The 18,852-nt window shown below is 34.3% G+C and overlaps 1 protein-coding gene and 1 long non-coding RNA gene across 4 annotated transcripts; one reads left to right on the plus strand and one right to left on the minus strand.

Annotated features, from left to right (window-relative positions):
• The first annotated feature begins 2,670 nt into the window (after positions 1 to 2,670).
• Positions 2,671 to 18,592, plus strand: TTLL2 (tubulin tyrosine ligase like 2). 2 transcript variants are annotated; one of them, XM_031937497.1, is made up of 5 exons: positions 2,671 to 3,106; positions 3,846 to 3,967; positions 4,932 to 5,089; positions 9,634 to 9,735; positions 16,478 to 18,592. In XM_031937497.1, the coding sequence occupies exon 5, from the start codon at positions 16,494 to 16,496 to the stop codon at positions 18,207 to 18,209; it is 1,716 nt and encodes a 571-aa protein (XP_031793357.1). In that variant the 5' UTR covers positions 2,671 to 3,106; positions 3,846 to 3,967; positions 4,932 to 5,089; positions 9,634 to 9,735; positions 16,478 to 16,493; the 3' UTR covers positions 18,210 to 18,592. The 2 variants fall into 2 exon arrangements, with proteins under 2 accessions (XP_031793357.1, XP_012404916.1); XM_012549462.2 differs by lacking the exon at positions 9,634 to 9,735.
• On the minus strand, positions 6,738 to 17,407 carry LOC116419123. 2 transcript variants are annotated; one of them, XR_004229386.1, is made up of 4 exons: positions 17,316 to 17,407; positions 17,088 to 17,197; positions 15,263 to 15,337; positions 6,738 to 7,562 (listed from the first exon to the last, which is right to left on the minus strand). It is a non-coding gene; the product is annotated as an uncharacterized LOC116419123 (long non-coding RNA). The 2 variants fall into 2 exon arrangements; XR_004229387.1 differs by lacking the exon at positions 15,263 to 15,337.
• Positions 18,593 to 18,852: the final 260 nt, after the last annotated feature.

Raw genomic sequence — 18,852 nt, forward strand, 5'->3', positions numbered from 1 at the left:
AATATACCAAGGTATTCTGTCAAGAGTCCTAGAGAGAGAAACCTTGAAAGCTATTTGTCTCTGTTAATAACTCAAACTCATTCTTTAGAGTAGAGACCATCACTCAATGGCCACTTCAGCACTGCCCAGCATGGGCAGCATGGGTCCAGTGGGTCAAACAATCATTTCCGAGCTTCAAGTTCTAATTTTGGTTTTTCTGTTAGATCACTAAATGGCTCTGAGAAAACTGGTTCATCTGTCTCCCCCTCAAAATTCTCAGTTGTACAATTTGCACATCTTCTTACAAGACACAATTGGCACAAAATATCATAAAGCACTTTGAGGACAAGCATGGCTGCAAAAGTATAAGTAATCATAATAATTCTAATTCTGATGTAAATCACTAAACTACTGTGACATGCTCGCTAGCATGGGTTAGATTGATATCGTGAACCTTTCATTCTCAGTTTCTAGACATACTCAGTAAATTAAAATATACAATGTAGTACCTGTTTAAAAAATAATTTAAAGCAAAGTGAATTAGCCAATGAGGATAATTTTTTTGTTGTCCTCAGTATAATATATTGGTGGACTGGTTAATATTTTTAATTGATATCATAAAATCAGAGGATTTCAAAAGTAGATACTAAGGATCATCATGGTAATATTATCAAAATCATACTACGAAAAGGACTGCCACAAACATTTTTGCATATGTGAGTCCCTTTCCCTTCTTTCAAATCTCTTTGGGAGTAGAAACAATGCTGGATCAAAGGGTATGCACATTCTCATAGTTCTTTGGGCATAGTTCCAAATTGCTCTCCAGAATGGTTGGATTAGTTCACAATTCCACAAACAATGTTTGAATGTCCCAGTTTTACCACATCCCCTCAACATTCAGCATTATTCTCTCCTGTCATCCAAATTACTCTCAGAGGTGTGTAGTAGTACCTCAGACTTGTCTTAATTTGTGTTTCTCTGATCAATAGTGTTTTAGAACACCTTTTCATATGACTTGAAATGGTTTTAATTTCATCTGAAAATTGTCTCTTCGTATCCTTTGACCATTTATCAATTGGAGCATGGCTTGAATTCTTGTAAATTTGAGTCAGTTCTCTATACATTTTAGAAATGAGGCCTTTATCAGAACTTTTGAATATAAAAATGTTTTCCCAGTTTATTGCTTCCCTTCTAATCTTGTCTGCATTAGTTTTGTTTGTACAAAAATTTTTTATCTTAATATAATAAAAATTATCTATTTTGTGATCAATAATGAATTCCAATTCTTCTCTGGCCACAAATTCCTTCCTTCTCCACAGATCTGAAAGGTAAACTATCCTTTGTTCTTCTAATTTGCTTATAATATCATTCTTTATGTCTAAATCATGAACTCATTTCAACTTTATCTTGGTATACGGTGTTGGGTGTGGGTCAGTGCCTAGTTTCTGCCATACTGGTTTTTAATTTTCCCAGCAGTTTTTTTTTTTTGGTGTATTTTTATTTGGCCTTTACTTGATGACTTTCTGGCATGTGGCACTCACTGCCTCATTCTACTTATGAATAGCTTTAATTATTAGAAAGCTTTTTCTTGTCATCAATATGCTTCTTTGCTATTTATGTGTTGCTCTCAGTTGTGTTCTGGTGTAAAACACAAATCTAATTTTCTTTCTACACAGTAACTTTTCAATTACTTGAATACCATTGTTATGTTGCTGGTGAGCCTTCTCTCTTCTAGGCTTCATATTTCTAGTTCTATCAATCAGTCAGAAAATACTTATTAAACACCTATTATATAGCAGGCACTGAAGATAGAAAAGCAAATATGAATTATCCTTAGCCTACAGGAGGCTGACATTCTAATTGTAAAAAATAACACATTTATATATAAATATATCTAGAACACAATTGGAACAGACCCAAGGTAACTTTTATGAGGAGAGCATTAACAGCAAGGAGGACCACAAATGGCCATATACAGAAGATGGAATTATTATAGCTGAGGCTTTAAGTAGGGCCTGGATTTCAAGTAGTTGAGGTAAGAAGAGAATACTTCTTAGTCATGGGAGATAGACTGTGCAAAGGGGGATGGAGTGTAATGTTAGAAAATGGTGGCAAACTCAAAAAGAAACAGATTTCTGTGAGCCACATATTGACTTAGGAAACTACAAATTAACATTATTTATGGTATATTTTATTTTTGTTTGTTTTAGCGTACACTTCAGAATGAGGATAGATTGGATAGAGTCCTCACTTAGGAGAGTATTACTATAGCCCAGTGAAAAGATGGTGGCTACTTGAGTGGAAAGATGTTATAGAGGTTGAAACAATAAGATTTGAAACTGATTAGACATATGGGTAAACTGATCAGATGACAGAGTTTACAAACATAGATAATTGGACCTTCAACAAAAATAAGGAAGTTTAGAAAAGGGGTAGGTTTGGGGGGGAGAATATAATGAATTTTTTTTTAACATATTAAGTTTGAAGTATCTATGGATCATTCATTTGAAAAATCCAATAGACATTGATCACTGGATTAGATTAGATGATTAGATTAAAGGATTAGAATTTGGGAGAAAATTTAGGAATAGTTAATTCTATGAAACATTAGTATAGAAATCATAATGAAATCTATGGGAGTTGATGACCTCAAATGAGAGGGTGTGGAGAGAAAAAACAAAAGGATCCAAGATAGAATCTTGAAGTGTACCCAAGTAGGATGGAACATGAATCATTATCTAACAAAGGAGAAATCACTTGGTCAGAAAATAAGAGAAATACCGAAGGACAGTAATTCATCATGAAACCCAGAGAAGACAGTAGCCGGGAGAGGGCTAGAGCTTGTGGATATGGTAGGGTCTTGTGAGGATTTTTTTAAAGGATAAAGAAGAGTTGGGCATGTTTATAGAAAACAAGGAAGGACCAGTAGATAATTAAGAGAAGTTAAAAGATTCAAGAGGAAGAATAATGAATGGCAATGGGGATAGGGCAATATACAGGCAGTAATGGAAGGGGATAGCAATCAAGGATACAAGTAGAGGGACTGATCTTGACAAGAAGGAAGGCCACTTCTATATCAGAGGATTAAAGAAAGAACTGGTCAAGGATTATGTCAAAAAGATATGAGGTAAGGAGAAGGGGAGAAGATGAGTAAACTCTATAAGGCAAAGATTGGTGTAGATCAAATATACAGTGATATAATATAGATTGACTAGATCAAAGTTTCTTAAACTGTGGGTCACGACCCCCTAGGGAATCATATAACTGAATGTAGGGGTTATGAAATTATGATTATCAATAAATGTTTCAGTTTTATACATGTTTTATATACTTATGTGCCCAGGGTCATATAAAAATTTTTCTGGAAAGGAAAAAGAGTCACAAGTAGAAAAAGTTTAAAAAACACTAGGCTATATCACTCTTCATATTACCATTCAGTGTGGAAGCAGATTTTGTTTCATCATTTTTATTAGTTGATTTTTACTGTTCTTTATCAGCTCCAGGTGGTTCCTACCCATAAAGTTCCTATGTGTGGAGGGGACAAGGGTTTTCCACTATTTCCTTCTGAATTAAGTTAGACTAGTCTTAACATACTCTCAATCTACAGTCTATTTTCTTCATCTTAGACATCTAAAACATTCTGGATATTCTATCTGGAGAAGTAACTAGAACAAAGCAATCAGGCACCAACATCATAAAGACAAACTTGATTTCTAAGGGTTCATTTCTTTCCCCAAAGTCATCAGGAATCTCCCACCTACATGTATCATGCTTTGCAGTTCTTCATCAGCCTGTGTGACCTCACCTAGCCCCACCCTGGAATTGCCTATTTAGAGGCTAACTATGGAACCCTTTTACAATTACAGGCTATTTCTTCTTCCAATTTGATTACTAGTTGGACTGTACTTCCTTCTACCCACTCCCAAGAGAAGACTCTGTGCTACTACTGCTGTTTCTCATCCCTTTCCCAACCATTTTTGTGCCTCAGGTAAATATCTTTGTTGCTTTAATTACCACCCATTGGAAATTCAGATGCAGCAAGAATAAAATAGACAAACACAAGAAAAATTAGATTATTAGAAATAGATAAAGACTTCAGGGTAATTTATTAGGGGATTGCTGGACGAATACAATTGAAATGAAATGTGTTTATCTATGAGGAATATGGACCATGTATTTTTAGAGTTGGAAAGGACCTTACCTATCATTTGCCAGGTAAAGAAACAAAGGACTAGAATAAAATGGGAATTCACATTTATGATTCTGATTTCAGCATATCAGAATGTTTTCTGATCCCTAGTGGATTAGCTACACTCCTGCCTGGGGCTTTCTGCTTGTAGTGAATTAGCGGGAAGAAAGGAAGGATATGTCCAATGTCTTCTATTTAATATCCTCTATTTCCTTCTGACTCCAGTCACTGACTGTGCTCTCAATCAACATCAAAGCAGTCAACTATGGTGTGGCAAGCAGTTAAATACATTCAGGCTGATGGGATTCTGACAACTCAATGGTTCAGTAACATTGGCAGAATGAGAATTATATAGTAAATTCCAGTCTGGAGACAGCTGGCATGGAAAAAATGTTTTATTATTATTTGACAATCGTTCAGTCCCAAACAGAATTACCATGAGTATATACTATGTTAGTATTCCTTCTAATTGAACAGAATAAAACCCATCCTTTATTTCTCAGATATCTCAGAGACAATAAACATTAATCATTTACCATCATTGTGCTAAGTACTAGAGATTCAAAGACAATCCCTACCCTTGAGGAGATTACAAACTAATTTAAGAAGACAATATATTAAAAAACAAACAAACAAAAAAACTGAAAAAGAAATAGGAGCAACTTAGGTCATAATGAAGTCCTAAAGCCAGGGTAGGAAATTATCTAAAGAGGTATGGATTTCAGAGTTGATTTTATCTTGCAGAATTTGGATTATCTTTCAGGTTTGGAGATTATGAAGTGGAGTAGAGCAGCTGGGCACAAAAATTATGAAGTGAATGCTCTGGGGAACCTTCCTTAAATGACAGAGAATCTGGGAAGAAGCTAGCTATCCAATATGCACCCTCCCCACTCTCCAACAAGAAAGAGTTTCTGAAAAAGTGTGAGTTTCAGACAATTTCATTTTACAGAATAAGTTTCTAGGGATCATGAAGTCCAGGAGAGCAGCCAAGTGGAAACTCTTCTTCATTCTTTCCACAAATTTTCATCACCAAGTATATCCATTATGTTGTAGAACATAAAAAATCATCGATTTAGAACTGGAAGGGAATTAGAACCCATCGAGTCTAGTCCCTTGCCCTCATTTTACAGAGGAGTGAACAGAAGTTTCAAGTAAGTTGAGTATCTTATCTGAGATCAAGCAGGTAGCAATTATCAAAAATCAAAATTGGCACCCAGGCCAATTAACTCCAGAGTCAGTACAACTCACTCTGAGTGGTACTCTGAGTGTGCCTCTGAGTCCTTCCCATTTTCTAATTCTTTTTGATGAGGATATCAATTAAATATAAATATGAATGTTAAATCTTGATTCCAAGATGTGACCAATCAATCTCCTTTTTTATTCATCCATTTCTTTGATTTTTTTTTTTTTACTCTTGAAATTCACTTTACTATTATACTTTAGGTAATCAACATTTTGATTCTTTTGACACTACGACATTCTATGATTTAAAATTCTATAATTAAAAAATGTATAACATTGTTTGTTGTACAAAATTTAACATGTAGCTGAAAGAACTTTTAGGTCTAAGAAAAATACCAACATATGGCAAAAAACTTTCAAATCCTCTTAAGACAACTTTTCTTTTCCTGTTTTCACTTTTTCCTCTCACAGACAATTCAATACCATGGATTATTTTTAGGAAGGAAGAAAGGAAAATCCTAAGGGGAAAATATGGGGAAAGGGGAATTGGGGTTTTCCCTGGAATAGCAAGAGCAAAAAACATGTGATTTTGGAAGCAGCAAAATATTTTTAATATGCATATCTTTTGTCTATTTTAGCTAATTGGATTGTCAAAGTAATGCTTCAAAATGGTCTCTGCTGGAAAAAATAGATAAAATTAAAATTAGAACTTTCTTTCGGCTACAAAAAGTACCATCAACTGTAATATGGAGCAAATTGTTAAAAATATATTCTCAGCTGGTAGGGAGGGAAATTAAGATGAATCTGGGATAAGAAACTATTTAGTAGTGAGGAGACAAAACTTCCTGTTATTTTTTTTTGACTGCTGCTAGATACTTGCCACTTAGGAGAGGACCAAGTTGGGATAATAATAACAATAACAATACAAATTATTTTTATATATTTGTATTCTAAATGCCAAACACTACGCTAAGTGATTTACAATTACCATTTCATTTGATCCTCAGAATCACCCTGGAAGATCCAGAATGCTATCCTCTACTCCACTTAACTGTACAGTAGAAAGAACTTAGCACTTATTATTTTAATTTATTTTTTTCCTTGCTAAATTGGTGCTAAATTCATCTGTTTCTATTTTCCTAAAGCAGTGGTTCTCAAAGTCTGATCCAGAGCATCCTGGGAATCTCTGAAATCCTTTCAGAGAGCCTACAAATTCATAATTAGTTTTTATTTTTAATGTGATCAATATGTATAACTATAAGCCACATAAACCATCTCCAGTCTTCTTGATCTGTGTCTTACCACTGGACTTAGATGGCTTTGGAGGAAAAAGTGAGGCAGGTGACCTTGCATAGCCCTCCCTCACTTAAATCCTATTCATTGCATATCATGGCATCGCTTCCATGATGCCATGGTCTCTTCAAGAGCAAAGGACAAACAATAACAACTATTAGTCAAGGTCTGAAACTGGCTAGTAGAAGAGTAAGGTATCGTGAAAATTCAGTAGGCTGGTGATATCATAAGAACTTTCTTAAAAACTCTTAAATTATATTGCCTACTCCATCTATAACCCTAGTTGGTCCATATCAAAGATTCTCTTTCTCACAAGATATTTACTGCAGAGCTTCTACAGGGCTTGATTTGGGGCAAAAGCATAATTGTAAGAATACTTAAATCTAGAGTTATGGTGAAAATCCTTCATGTATTCCAAGAAGCTTTTAGTTCCACTAGAATTCTAGGTTTGAACGTCAGACTATGTCCATTTTTGTTACTTCTTGAACAGTGTAGTTCAGGTATAGGAAAACAGCTATATTGACATGGAAAATGTAAATTTCCAGATGGAGCTGGAAGATGTACTTTGTTTTCTATATCAACGATGGCATGATTCCAACTCTATTGGTATATGCTTAAGTCACAAGAACATTTGTCTTGGAGTGAGGAAGAAATAGAATTGTATTTGGATAAGTGATATGTTTCCATGATTACAATTCCCCAAGTGATCATAGATAGACTTTAATCGTATCTTACATTTTGCTCTTCATAGAAAAATGTGTCTGTGTCATAAAGCCAGGGTCAGTGATGACTGAGTAGTTCTAAGTATTATCTTGGTGTAGTTTTCTAAGAATATGGAAGTGGATAGTATCTTTCCTCCTTTATCCATAAGTCACAGTAATATCATTCTTCTTAATATCAGTGGAATCTCTTACGAAACCTGTGTAGTTGTACCAAGAAGACAGAACATTAAAACAAAAAGCAAAGTATGGCAGTAGTACTGCAAAGCAACTTATGGATCAAGTAACAAATTTATTAGTTTATAAATTCTTTACTAGTGCCAATTATGATACTAGGTGCTTCTGATACAAAGAAAAAATAAATCACCATCCTCTAGAAGCATATATTCTATTGGTTCACCAATGGTGATTATTATGGAAAAAGTGCAACCAAGAATAAAAATTTAGAGCCTCATTATACTTTTTCCTTTATTTGTTAACAATCTGTATGACCCTCACTAGCTTATTTTTCTCTTCCTAATTAAAACAATAATAGAGAGCTATAACACAAGCTAAGATTATGAAAATAACAAAGTGAAGACAAAATTGGCCACTTTCCAGTAAATTTGAGGAATTTAAACAACAAAACTGAACAAGATAGTCCCAGAAATACCAGTATTAGTGTCTAGTTCATTGGCTTTGGCTGTATACATCAATCAAATGAAAAAGACAATTGCAAAAACTGTATTTTGTTTCCTAGGAAAGAGGGGGGAGGAACTTAATTACATATCACTTTACAAAATTTACCATCACCTATGGCTAGGGGATAATAAATAATTAACTGCAAAGACAAATGTCAAGCTGAATAGAGAAAAATGCCTTCTGGGCTATATGTTATAAATTATTTTTATTTTTGTTTTGTTAATTAGAAAATCTTTTAATAGGTTCCCCTTTGCTTAGTAACACTAGCCAAATTCTATTGCTGTTGCCCTGTGTGGTCTTTCTATAGTGGACAAAGCAGATTGTTATTCTTGAAATGCTACATAACATTGCTTAAATTAGACTATCATAAAACCATAAACATTAATCAACAGTCTTGTGAGAGCATACTACAGCCTTGAGTAAGCTGAGTCTAAAGGTAAAGTCGGTAAACTACTCACTTCTGGTAATAAACTACAGAAGTAGTTTCACTTGATTGCTAAGTAATTTACCATGAATTCTAACACAGCACTTAGCACATATCAAGCTCTTAAATTCTTATTAAGTGACACAATCAATATGTGAAATCGATTGACATGAACATGGCAGAATAATGTTGGATAGTGAGTAGGGGCCATTTTGAAAGTTTTGAGGTCTAGAAAAGAAAAACAATTTTACAAAGAATCAGCCTGGAAATTCTTCCAGTTGTTACATAGAAATAAAGTGTTAAAAAAGCATAAGAGAGAAAATGAGAGGGGACTACCAAGAAGATCAATAAGAAGAAATTACTCTCTTGTCTAAAGTCTTTGAAAGGAGACTTACTTTAGCAATGATAGTTCACCTTTATATAGCATTTAAAGATTTGGGGAAAGCCTTCAATTTTCACAACCACCCTTTAATGTAAGTGTTATAATTATCCCCATTTTATAGATGAGGAAAATTAAGCTTGACCTTGCCAGAGTAGCAGAATTAAGAAATGGCTGAGGAGGGATTTGATCTAGGTTTTAGGCTCCTAGTCTAGTGCTTTATCCACTGTTCTACCTCTCTACCTTAATGTACTTTGTTATTTCTTTCTTCAATATATAAAAATGTGTCTCAAGATATTAGCTGTCTAAGGAGAATATTTAACATAGATATGGGTTTTTCAAGCAAAAAAATAACTTAAAAGGAACAATGTGGAGAAAAGGAAACATACTAAGTTTACAGAGACAGAAAGATAATACAGTTCATTGATGATTGGTAAAAGTTAAATTTAAATAAAATCTACAAATATTTTTATTCTAGTCCTCTGAAACCATGGTCTCTGGACTTTATACAGGGCCACTCAATATTAGGTATTGTTAAATAGTCTCATTTCTGTTTTCTTAACCTAACTCTCTTATTTCCCAATCTAGGTATTCAGTTAGGTAGCTGACCAAGGTGGAACACAGGAGCTCCTTGGAAATGATGCATGGTCCAAAGCTATTTTTACCCATCCTTTTCTGCAGGGTCAAATGGAAGTATGAGTGTATTCAGTGGAAGCCCCTTCAGGAATTACATTAGTAATGTGTTTACATTAATCACAGCAATGATCAGATGATTATCTTCACCTAGGTTCCCCCTGGAGGCACCTTACTATACAGATTTTGTTTAGAAGAGATATAAAATATATATTTTCATGAATGAATTCACACCACCCTTGTGAGGAATTCTGAGGTAATTATTTCATTCCTAGAAAGAATTACTTAGAACTAGAGGGTGGGAAGAAGCAAGGAAAGTGGACCAGATCTATGTTTTAATTAGTAAAGGGAATTCCCAAAGAAGAAATTCCTATTAATTCATATCAACACCTGCTCCAAAAGTTAAGGGACTTGCTCAATCATGTTGTCAGGTCTTTCTGACTCCCAGGGTAGGTCTCTACTACTACAGATTGCAACATCAGTGAAATGAGTTCCCTACATGTGTACACAACTATAATTTCATCATCTAGAGAAGGAAAGAGTAAGAGGAACTGTTTTTCAGTTTATATAACCTTATTGTCTTGGGACATGACCTGGGAGGTTCAGTGACTTTCTGAGGAATGCAGGACTAAGAAATGTCAGATACATGGTCTGAAAGCAGATTATCCTGATTTCAAAGATCCCCCTGCCTGGCTGCCTCTTAATTTTTTAAGTAAGTATGGTGCCATTACAGCCCAAACAACCTCTTCCAAGCTTAGAGGCTGGGTGGCTGCAAGGAATCTAAAATTCAAATAATCTTATTGTTAAACCATCAAAGAAAATATATGGACAATTATTAGAGGTGGCAGATTTATAAAACCCTGTATTTATATTCATTATTTTCCCAGGGTAGATAAGCCCTTTACATTTGTAGGAGTTACTCATTTGTGAAACACCACGATGTTCAAAAAAAAAAAGGTAGAAAAGTCCCTGCTTACTTCCTATACATATGTTTCTAAATTGAAAGTCTCTCTCTCTCTCTCTCTCTCTCTCTCTCTCTCTCTATATATATATATATATATATATACATAGATAGATATAGATATAGATATAGATAGATAGAGAAAAAAAGGATATATATATATCCTAGCCTAGATCTTTGTGTGAATATATTATTTATAATATATTCACACAAAGATCTAGGCTCAAATTTCATTTCTTATACATATATACATATATATTGGCAATGTGATCTTATGCAAGTTACTTACTCAATAGTCTGGGCAAGAAGCTAAGATGGAGAAATGCCTACTGTTATCTTCCTGATGCATTTTGTTTTAATATAACTATCTCTTCCTAATAAAAGAGTTATACTAATTTCTTCCCAAAAAGCTATAAAAACTTGAAACTGCTCTAGCAATTTTGAGATTCATATGTAAAATTCTGTATAAATGTTAGATATTATTACTACTATTACCCTACTGCTGTTATTGCTGCTACTGCTACTGTACTACAACCATCATCTCTATTATTATTTTTATCTATCAATTAATCTATATTATCATATATTATGGTAGAGATCAAGGGTTTCCTTCCTGAAATTCTCACTTAAAATTCAAATGTTATCTAAAAATGCATGGTTCCTGAAATTCTTCTCCCATAGAATAAGGATGGGAAATTTCTAGTTTTTTGTTTATTAATCTAATTGTAGCTTTAGTATATTCGAATTTTTTTTCTTGTTTCTTGCAAAATTTTCTCTTTGGTCTGGAGGTTTTGAAATTTGAAGATAACATTCCTATGTGTTTTCCACAAAGAATTTCTGGGAAGTGGTTGGTAGATATATTTTTTTCTATTTCTACTTTCCTCTCCTGTTTTAGACAATTTTCTTGGATTATTTCTTGCATTATTGCGTCAAGGTTCTATTTTTGGTCAAGTTTTCTGGTAGTCCAATTATTATATTTTCTCTTGTTCTGTTCCCTAGATCTGTTGTTTTTTTTTTATGTTTCACATGTTTTCATTCTTTATATCCTCTCTTGTTATTTCTTGGTCTTTTATATCTTCACTGGCTTTCCTTTGACCATTTCTAATATTGAAAGAGTTATTTTCATCTTTGAGACTATCTTTTTTTCTAGTTGGATAATTTTTTTCATAATCTTTCTATTTTTCTTGGATGGTTTTTATTTTTTTTTAGTTTTTCCTCAATGTTTCTCACTTGAATTTTAAATTCTTTTTTGAGTTCTTCTATAAATTCTCTCTGGGCAGGTAGCATTTTAACATTACCCTTGGGAATAGAGATGTTTTTTTACGTAAGTGTTCTCCTCTGAAGATGAACCCCACTCTTCCCTATTGCCATAATAACTTTCTACAGTTAGGATTTTTTTTCTTTGCTGATTCATTTTTTTTTAAAAAGAGAAGTATTAAATGTCTAAATACCTCTAATTGTGGTGAGGGGTGGTGCTTCTAGCTTCACTTCAGCTCTCCCCTCTGATCTAGAATCCCAAACTAAGAGCAACATCCTCCTGCAAATGCCCACAGCCAGCAGCATCCCTGCCCTATGGCTTTTGCATTCACCGGATGTGTTGGTTCCTTCTCACCCAGGGTCATATATATATAGCACAGTGGAGCCTGGTAGGACCCATCAGCCAAGGTTCCTTCTGTCTTCCTGGACTCAGATCTCCAACTCCCCAAGCTGTCCAGAGGTGAAAGTTTCTGTGGTTCCTGCTAAGGCTCCAGTCAACCCCAGCTAGCCCCAGGGCTCCCCACTTAGTGTTTCTGTGGACCCCAGAAATGTTTGCATTTCACATGAGTTAATCCCTGATCTGGGGTCTGTCTTTAGATCTTTTGGGTTTATACTAGGACCCCCCCAAAAATCCCCTTAGTCCTCTTGATTTTTTTCACCAGTCTATATTAACTCTTTGGTGAAAATTTGTTCTGTTTATGGGGGAAATCTGGAGAGCTTGAAATTTACTGACCTACTCCACCATCTTCCCAGAATCTTCCTGATGCATTTTGTTTTAATATAACTATCTCTTCCCAGTAAAGAGTTATACTAATCTCTTCCCAATAAGCTATAAAAACCGAAAACTACTCTAGCAATTTTGAGACTCATGTGTAAAATTCTGTATAAATGCTAGATATTACTACTACTATTACCCTACTGCTGTTATTGCTGCTACTGCTACTGCACTACAACCATCATCTCTACTATTATTTTTACTACTTCTGCTGCTTCTACTACTACTATCTCCACTACTGCTGCTGCTGGTGGTGGTACTACTACTACTACTACTACTATTACTACTAGAGACTTATAGAAATTGAGTGATAGCTAAAGTTACACAGATAACATCAATGGTAGAATAGGCTAAATATCATATGAACAGATAATATATCATATCATTTACATAATATGATTTCAAAAGCAACAGAAAGCCTGTTATTCACCCAAAACTTTCTCTTGCATTTAAAAAAAATTGAAATTCGTCTATAGTAGATTCTCAGAATTTAAATTCTCTTATTTTGGTTTCTTCATCTGTAAAATGGTGGTGGTGATGGTAGTAGCAATTGTAGGAGCAGCAAAAGAAGAAGGAAGAAGAAAGAGGAGAAAGAGGAGGAGAAGGAGGAGGAGGAAGAAGAAAGTGATGGTAGTAGTGGAAGTAGTGGTAGTAGCAGCAGCAAAGGCAGCAGCAGTAGGTAATAGTAATTTGTAGTAAAAACTAGGATTTACATAGGATTTTCATAAAAACTCCCAAAATTCCTAGTGTAATTTTAGACTTTTATAGTTTTTTTAATAAGGGAAAATATTTTCCCTTATTAAAAAAACTATAAAAGTTTACATTACATTACATTCCTACCTTTTAGGATTGTTGTAAGAATCAAATAATACATATACAATTCTCTGCAAATCTTAAAATTTTATATACATGTCAGTTATCATTACTTTCCAAAATCAGACAGGTGGTTAAGTGAAGGAAAGATTTTTATCTAAAACTTTATTAAAGGTATGAATTAAAATAATTTTTAAAACTAAATATTACCAAGGCTAATCTTTGTGTGGAACATTTGAAGTTCTTATTTCTGCATTAGTGTGAATAGATGTTCCCTTTCTCAAGAGCATATTTTAATTAAAAGATTACAAGATGATTTTGGAACCCTGAAGTGGGAAGAACCCACTCTAAAGTGGATAAAAGAGGTTCATAATTGAGTTGCTACATATAGAAGACAAGAAATCTGCTTCCCCATTTTGTCCAGAGCATAATTGCTTATGACAAATATTTAAACAGAGCAGCACCCAAAAGATTTCAGGAAAATCACCCACTCCAGAAGTGCCCCCCCTCAAGTATCCACAGTAATACCGTGCCATCATCTTGAGCTTTTTGAGTTTCTTTTGCCATCAATTCTTTCTCCCTTGACTGCAGATGAACCAGCGTGTATCAGAGAGGATGTAGAGAATAATCTTTCTCTCATTTAGGGTCTAAAAGTTTCCATAATTAGAACCCTCTTCAACCAAAAGGACTATAGAAACTGAGAATTAGAGAAACAGTGAGATATAGCAGATAAAGAGATTTAAATTTAGGGGGATCTTGGTTTAAATCTCTCTTCAGGAACTTATATTAGCTATGTACTCTTGGGCAAGTAATTTAACCCTCAGCCTCATTTTCCTCATCTGTAAAAGTATCATTATGATAAAGAGGTAAGGGTAATTGGAGCCACTAGGTAAAGATTACAGAAATTTCTTATCTCTGCTTCTCAATATTATACTCTTTTGATGGTACCATCACTGTTAACTATTGTTCTATTTCTCCTCCTCTTCATAGCTAAATTCCTTGAGAAAACCATCTACAATTTGGGTCTCCACTTGCTCTTCTCTGATTTGATTCTAATCTTATGCAATCTGGCTTTCATCATGAACTAAGACTGCTTTCTTTAAGCTGACTTCTTAATTGTCAAATCTATTTTTTTCTTAATAGGGAGCCTTCTGTGGAGGTGTATCTTCTGACACTGTGAATAACCCTTTTTTTTCTTGATGCCCTCTTCCCTCTAGTCTGTGTGACATTATTCTCTCCTCTTCTTCTCCACCCCCTAGAACTGGTTCCCAATAATCTATAAACACAAACTATTCTAGCAATATTGAGACTCATGTAACACTCTGTATAAATGCTAGCTATTACTATGCCTATTATCCAACAGTATTTTTTAGAGCAGGATCTTCATTTAGATATTGCCCACTCATCATGGAAATCCCATAGAATCTATCCTTGTTTCCCTTTTTTTTATCTCCACCTTGTAAACTATTTCCTCCTTTTCTTTCTCTTCTTTTCATCTTCAAAACTTTATATTTACATATAGATAGATGATAAGTATATATACCTATCATCTTGTTTTTGCAACTACTTGTACAACTCACACCCTCCCCTCCCCCAAACACCTATTTCCCCCTTCATCCCCAAGTTCTACCAATCTTGGTTCATTGCAATAGTATTCAGGGACCTCAAAGCATGCATTCATCCCAAGCCAATGATTTCAATTAGTCCTATCTTTTTGAGAGCCCTACTTAGAACTTGAAGTCAGCAAATATAATAATAACTGGTATTTATATAGCTCTTTAAATACTTAAAGAATAGCAAGATTGGAGGGGATCCCACTGATCATTATGTGCAATCAACACCTAAACAGTCATCCAGTTTTAGCTGGAATTTCTCTATTAAGGGAAGGCCCATGACTGACCAAGGAAGCTCATTTCATTATGGATTAACTCTAAAGATTAGGAAGGTTTTTTTTTTTAATATTATATTTAAATATACCTCTTGGCAATGTTGATCCATTGTTCCTTTTTGTGCTTTAAGATTAATCCTTTTTCGGTTTGGCAATTGTCAATGCTGTAAAATTACCCATGCATATAACTTGTAAATTAAAAGTTATTAAAAAAAAAGATTAATTCTTTTCCCACAAGACAATCCTTAGGATACTTAAAGACAGTCATCATATTCCCTGTAAGCCTTTTCATCTCTAGTCTCTTCAACTTATACTGGTATATAAAGATCTCAAGGTCTTTCACTATACTGATTGCACAAAAAATGATTTTGTGATGCCACAACAAAAATGTCACTAACTCCTACTCTTTAGCATCCCCAACAAGTGGGCAGTCAACTTTCACTTTCGGTAAAAAGGACTAACTTTTGGAAATAGACAAAATTAATTTAGAACCAAATTTAACTGAATAAGGTCATTGCATTATACTGTTCTGAGTCAAAAAACATCTCTGAACTATAAAACTTTTACTATAAGGCAAAAAGAGGCCTCATATTAAGTTCCTGAAAGTTGTTTTATTCCACTTTTGAACAATTCTATTAAGAGTTTTTCCCCGATAATGAACCCTCTATTGAAGCCAAATAGATCTCTTACCTTTTCATAATTTTTTTTTCAATTCTGTTGGTGATTAGCTAACAACTCACTGCATCATTATGAATCTCTTCCCTACCTTTTTTAATCTTTTAGACTAATTTTAAAAAATGTTGCTCTTGCCATCTTATCCTACTAAGGATGATCTTTTTAAAAAACAAAATCCAATGTCTTCATTACTAGTTTATTTAATTTCATATTAAATGTCACTGTATTCTTTGATCTGAATAATGGCTCCTACACAAATGGGAACAACAGGCACTGGTGGCCTTAGAAGCAATACTTAAAGAACATGTGGATACTCATGCCCAACAGCAAAGTTTGACCCTTTTAAGTTTGACCTATTTTTAATACATCTCCATTCATACCCAATAACAAAGTGATCTATTCTTTTGGCAACAAGTCCTAAGGAATGTTAAATTATAGATGGACTTGTTTGGATATAAACTATAGACATGGGCTCATTCATTTCCTTTAAATTAGTTTGGAGTGGGGCAGTCATATAATATCAAAATAAAATAGGCCAAATTATTATTATGCTTAGATATTATGCTAGGTTATGATAATGACAAGCTGAATTCATTGTATTAACCCCTTTCTAATTATCTATCTTTTAGTAAAGAAAAAAATCATATGATGACAGATGAAAATTCAAAAATTTTGTTAAAGCCATTGGTCTTTCGTGCAGATGATTATATTCCTGAAGTAGTAAAAAATGTTCTACTAGAACGTGGTTGGAATAAATATAATGAAGATGTGCAGGAGGTAGCAGATTGGAACCTGTATTGGCGGACCTCAGCTTTCTGTATGACTGATCATAACAATGTTAAGCCATGGCAACGACTTAATCATCACCCGGGAACCACCAGGCTTACCAGGAAAGACTACTTGGCAAGACATTTGAAGCACATGAAAGGGATTTATGGAGCATCTCTTTATGCCTTCTCTCCACTAACTTATATCATGCCCAATGACTACATTAAATTTGTGGCTGAATATTCTAGGGAGAAAGAGACCCTTGGCACTAAGCCAAGCTATTGGATTTGCAAGCCAGCAGAACTGTCTCGTGGGAGGGGTATAATGATTTTCAGTGACTTAAAAGACTTGAACTTTGATTGTGCAACAGTTGTACAAAAATATATCAGCAATCCCTTCCTCATTGCTAAGTATAAAAGTGATCTGCGTATTTATGTTTGTGTTGCTGGCTTCCAGCCCTTAACTATTTACCTCTATCAGGAAGGACTGGTACGGTTTGCCACTGAAAAGTTTGATCTCAATAACCTGAAGAACAAATGTGCTCATCTGACCAATAGCAGTGTCAATAAAACTGGGGCCTCCTACAAGAAGAATAAAGAAGGGATTGGCCGAGGTTGCAAATGGACCCTGAGCAGGTTTTTCACTTATCTTCGAAATCAGGATGTGGATGTCCTGCTTTTGTGGCAAAAAATCAATCACCTGGTGATTCTCACAATTCTCTCCATAGCCCCTTCTGTCCCCTCTGCTTCCAATTGCTTTGAGCTCTTTGGATTTGACATTTTGATTGATGACAAGTTCAAACCATGGCTTTTGGAAGTGAACTGTAGTCCTGGCTTATCTTTAGACTGTTCTTCTGATGTGTCAGTGAAGAGAAAGCTTATCCATGATATCATTGAATTAATGCATTTCAAACAGATTTGTCTGGATAACACCAAAAAGAAAACTGATGAAGCTTCAAGTCATCGGTCTCATATTTCCTGGACTGGAGGTGATAAAGTTAGAGTCCATGAAAGTTCAAAGCATTGGTGTAAAATTTCCTGGGCAGAAGGTAAAAAAGATAGAGACCTTGAAACTTCAGGACAATGGACAAATATTTCTCAGTTTGGACAAAAAAACAGAATTCATACGTTGTCTGGATATACATCTCATTATAAGGAGCCTTCCAAAATTTTATCTTTATTAGAGTTCAGAGGAATAGTCTATAAGGCAAACTTATCTGTCTTACAGGAAAATATCAAAATTTTTCCTAAAGAAATGTTTATTGCAAAACCAAAAGAAAGGAAGGCAAAAGATTCTCTACCGGCAGCCTTTCCAAAGATAAGAAATATACAAACTACATTCAACTCTTTCCATCACTCTCCATCTTCTGAGTCATGTAAGAAGAAGAAAAATATCACCCCAAATTTGCTGTCAGATAAGGGCACGAGACCATGCTCCTGTGCAGGTGATTTTGTTCTCATTTTCCCTTTCAATGAAGCTACTCTTGCAGCTACCAAGAAGGGACTGGATATCAAAAAGGTCATCCATGAAATTCAGAAGTTTGTAAATAAGCAACCAACACCAGAGGCAGAAGATAAAACTAAGAAAACATGACAAAGGATTTTGATGACTTAGGGACAATATGAATGCAAGTCCCTGAAATATCTTTTATCCCTGAAATATCTTTTATCATTGAATAATAACAGTATTATTTGCTTTTTGCTATCATATAAAACTATCAAAATTAGATAAAAGGAAAATTCCATTAAATATGATATCTTTACATTTTTATAGATTTAAAACACATATATTATTATAAGTACAAGGTTTCCTCAAAAACTCTGGGCAAGTGGTATCTACATGCATTTGGACATGGCTTTCTGCAGTGACCTTATATAATTAAAAAATAAAAATAATAAATGATTAAGCTAATATGTTGCAGGATCTTAGAAGGATATGACTAAAATATCAGGAGTAAACATACTAAACAGCTACATTTCAATAGATCTTTTCATGGGACTATCTTAATGACCAATTTCTTCATAATGAATTCTACTTCATAACAAATATCTCATAATGTATACCCAATGCTACTGCCACATTCTGATGTTGGGTAAGTCATTTCTCCTTTTGTGCCCTCAATTTCCTCATCTAAAAATTGAAGGAATTGGATTCACTGATTTTTAAGGTTTCTTCCATCTCTAACATCCTATAATACATCAAAGTTTTCCCCTAAACAAATCGCAAAACTAAGGAA

This window comes from Sarcophilus harrisii, chromosome 4 (assembly GCF_902635505.1).
Source record: "Sarcophilus harrisii chromosome 4, mSarHar1.11, whole genome shotgun sequence".
Taxonomy (NCBI): Eukaryota; Metazoa; Chordata; class Mammalia; order Dasyuromorphia; family Dasyuridae; genus Sarcophilus; species Sarcophilus harrisii.

Bases quoted from the DNA above. Each gene is read 5' to 3' on its own strand.
- TTLL2 (XM_031937497.1), top strand. From the start codon at position 16,494: ATGATGACAGATGAAAATTCAAAAATTTTGTTAAAGCCATTGGTCTTT.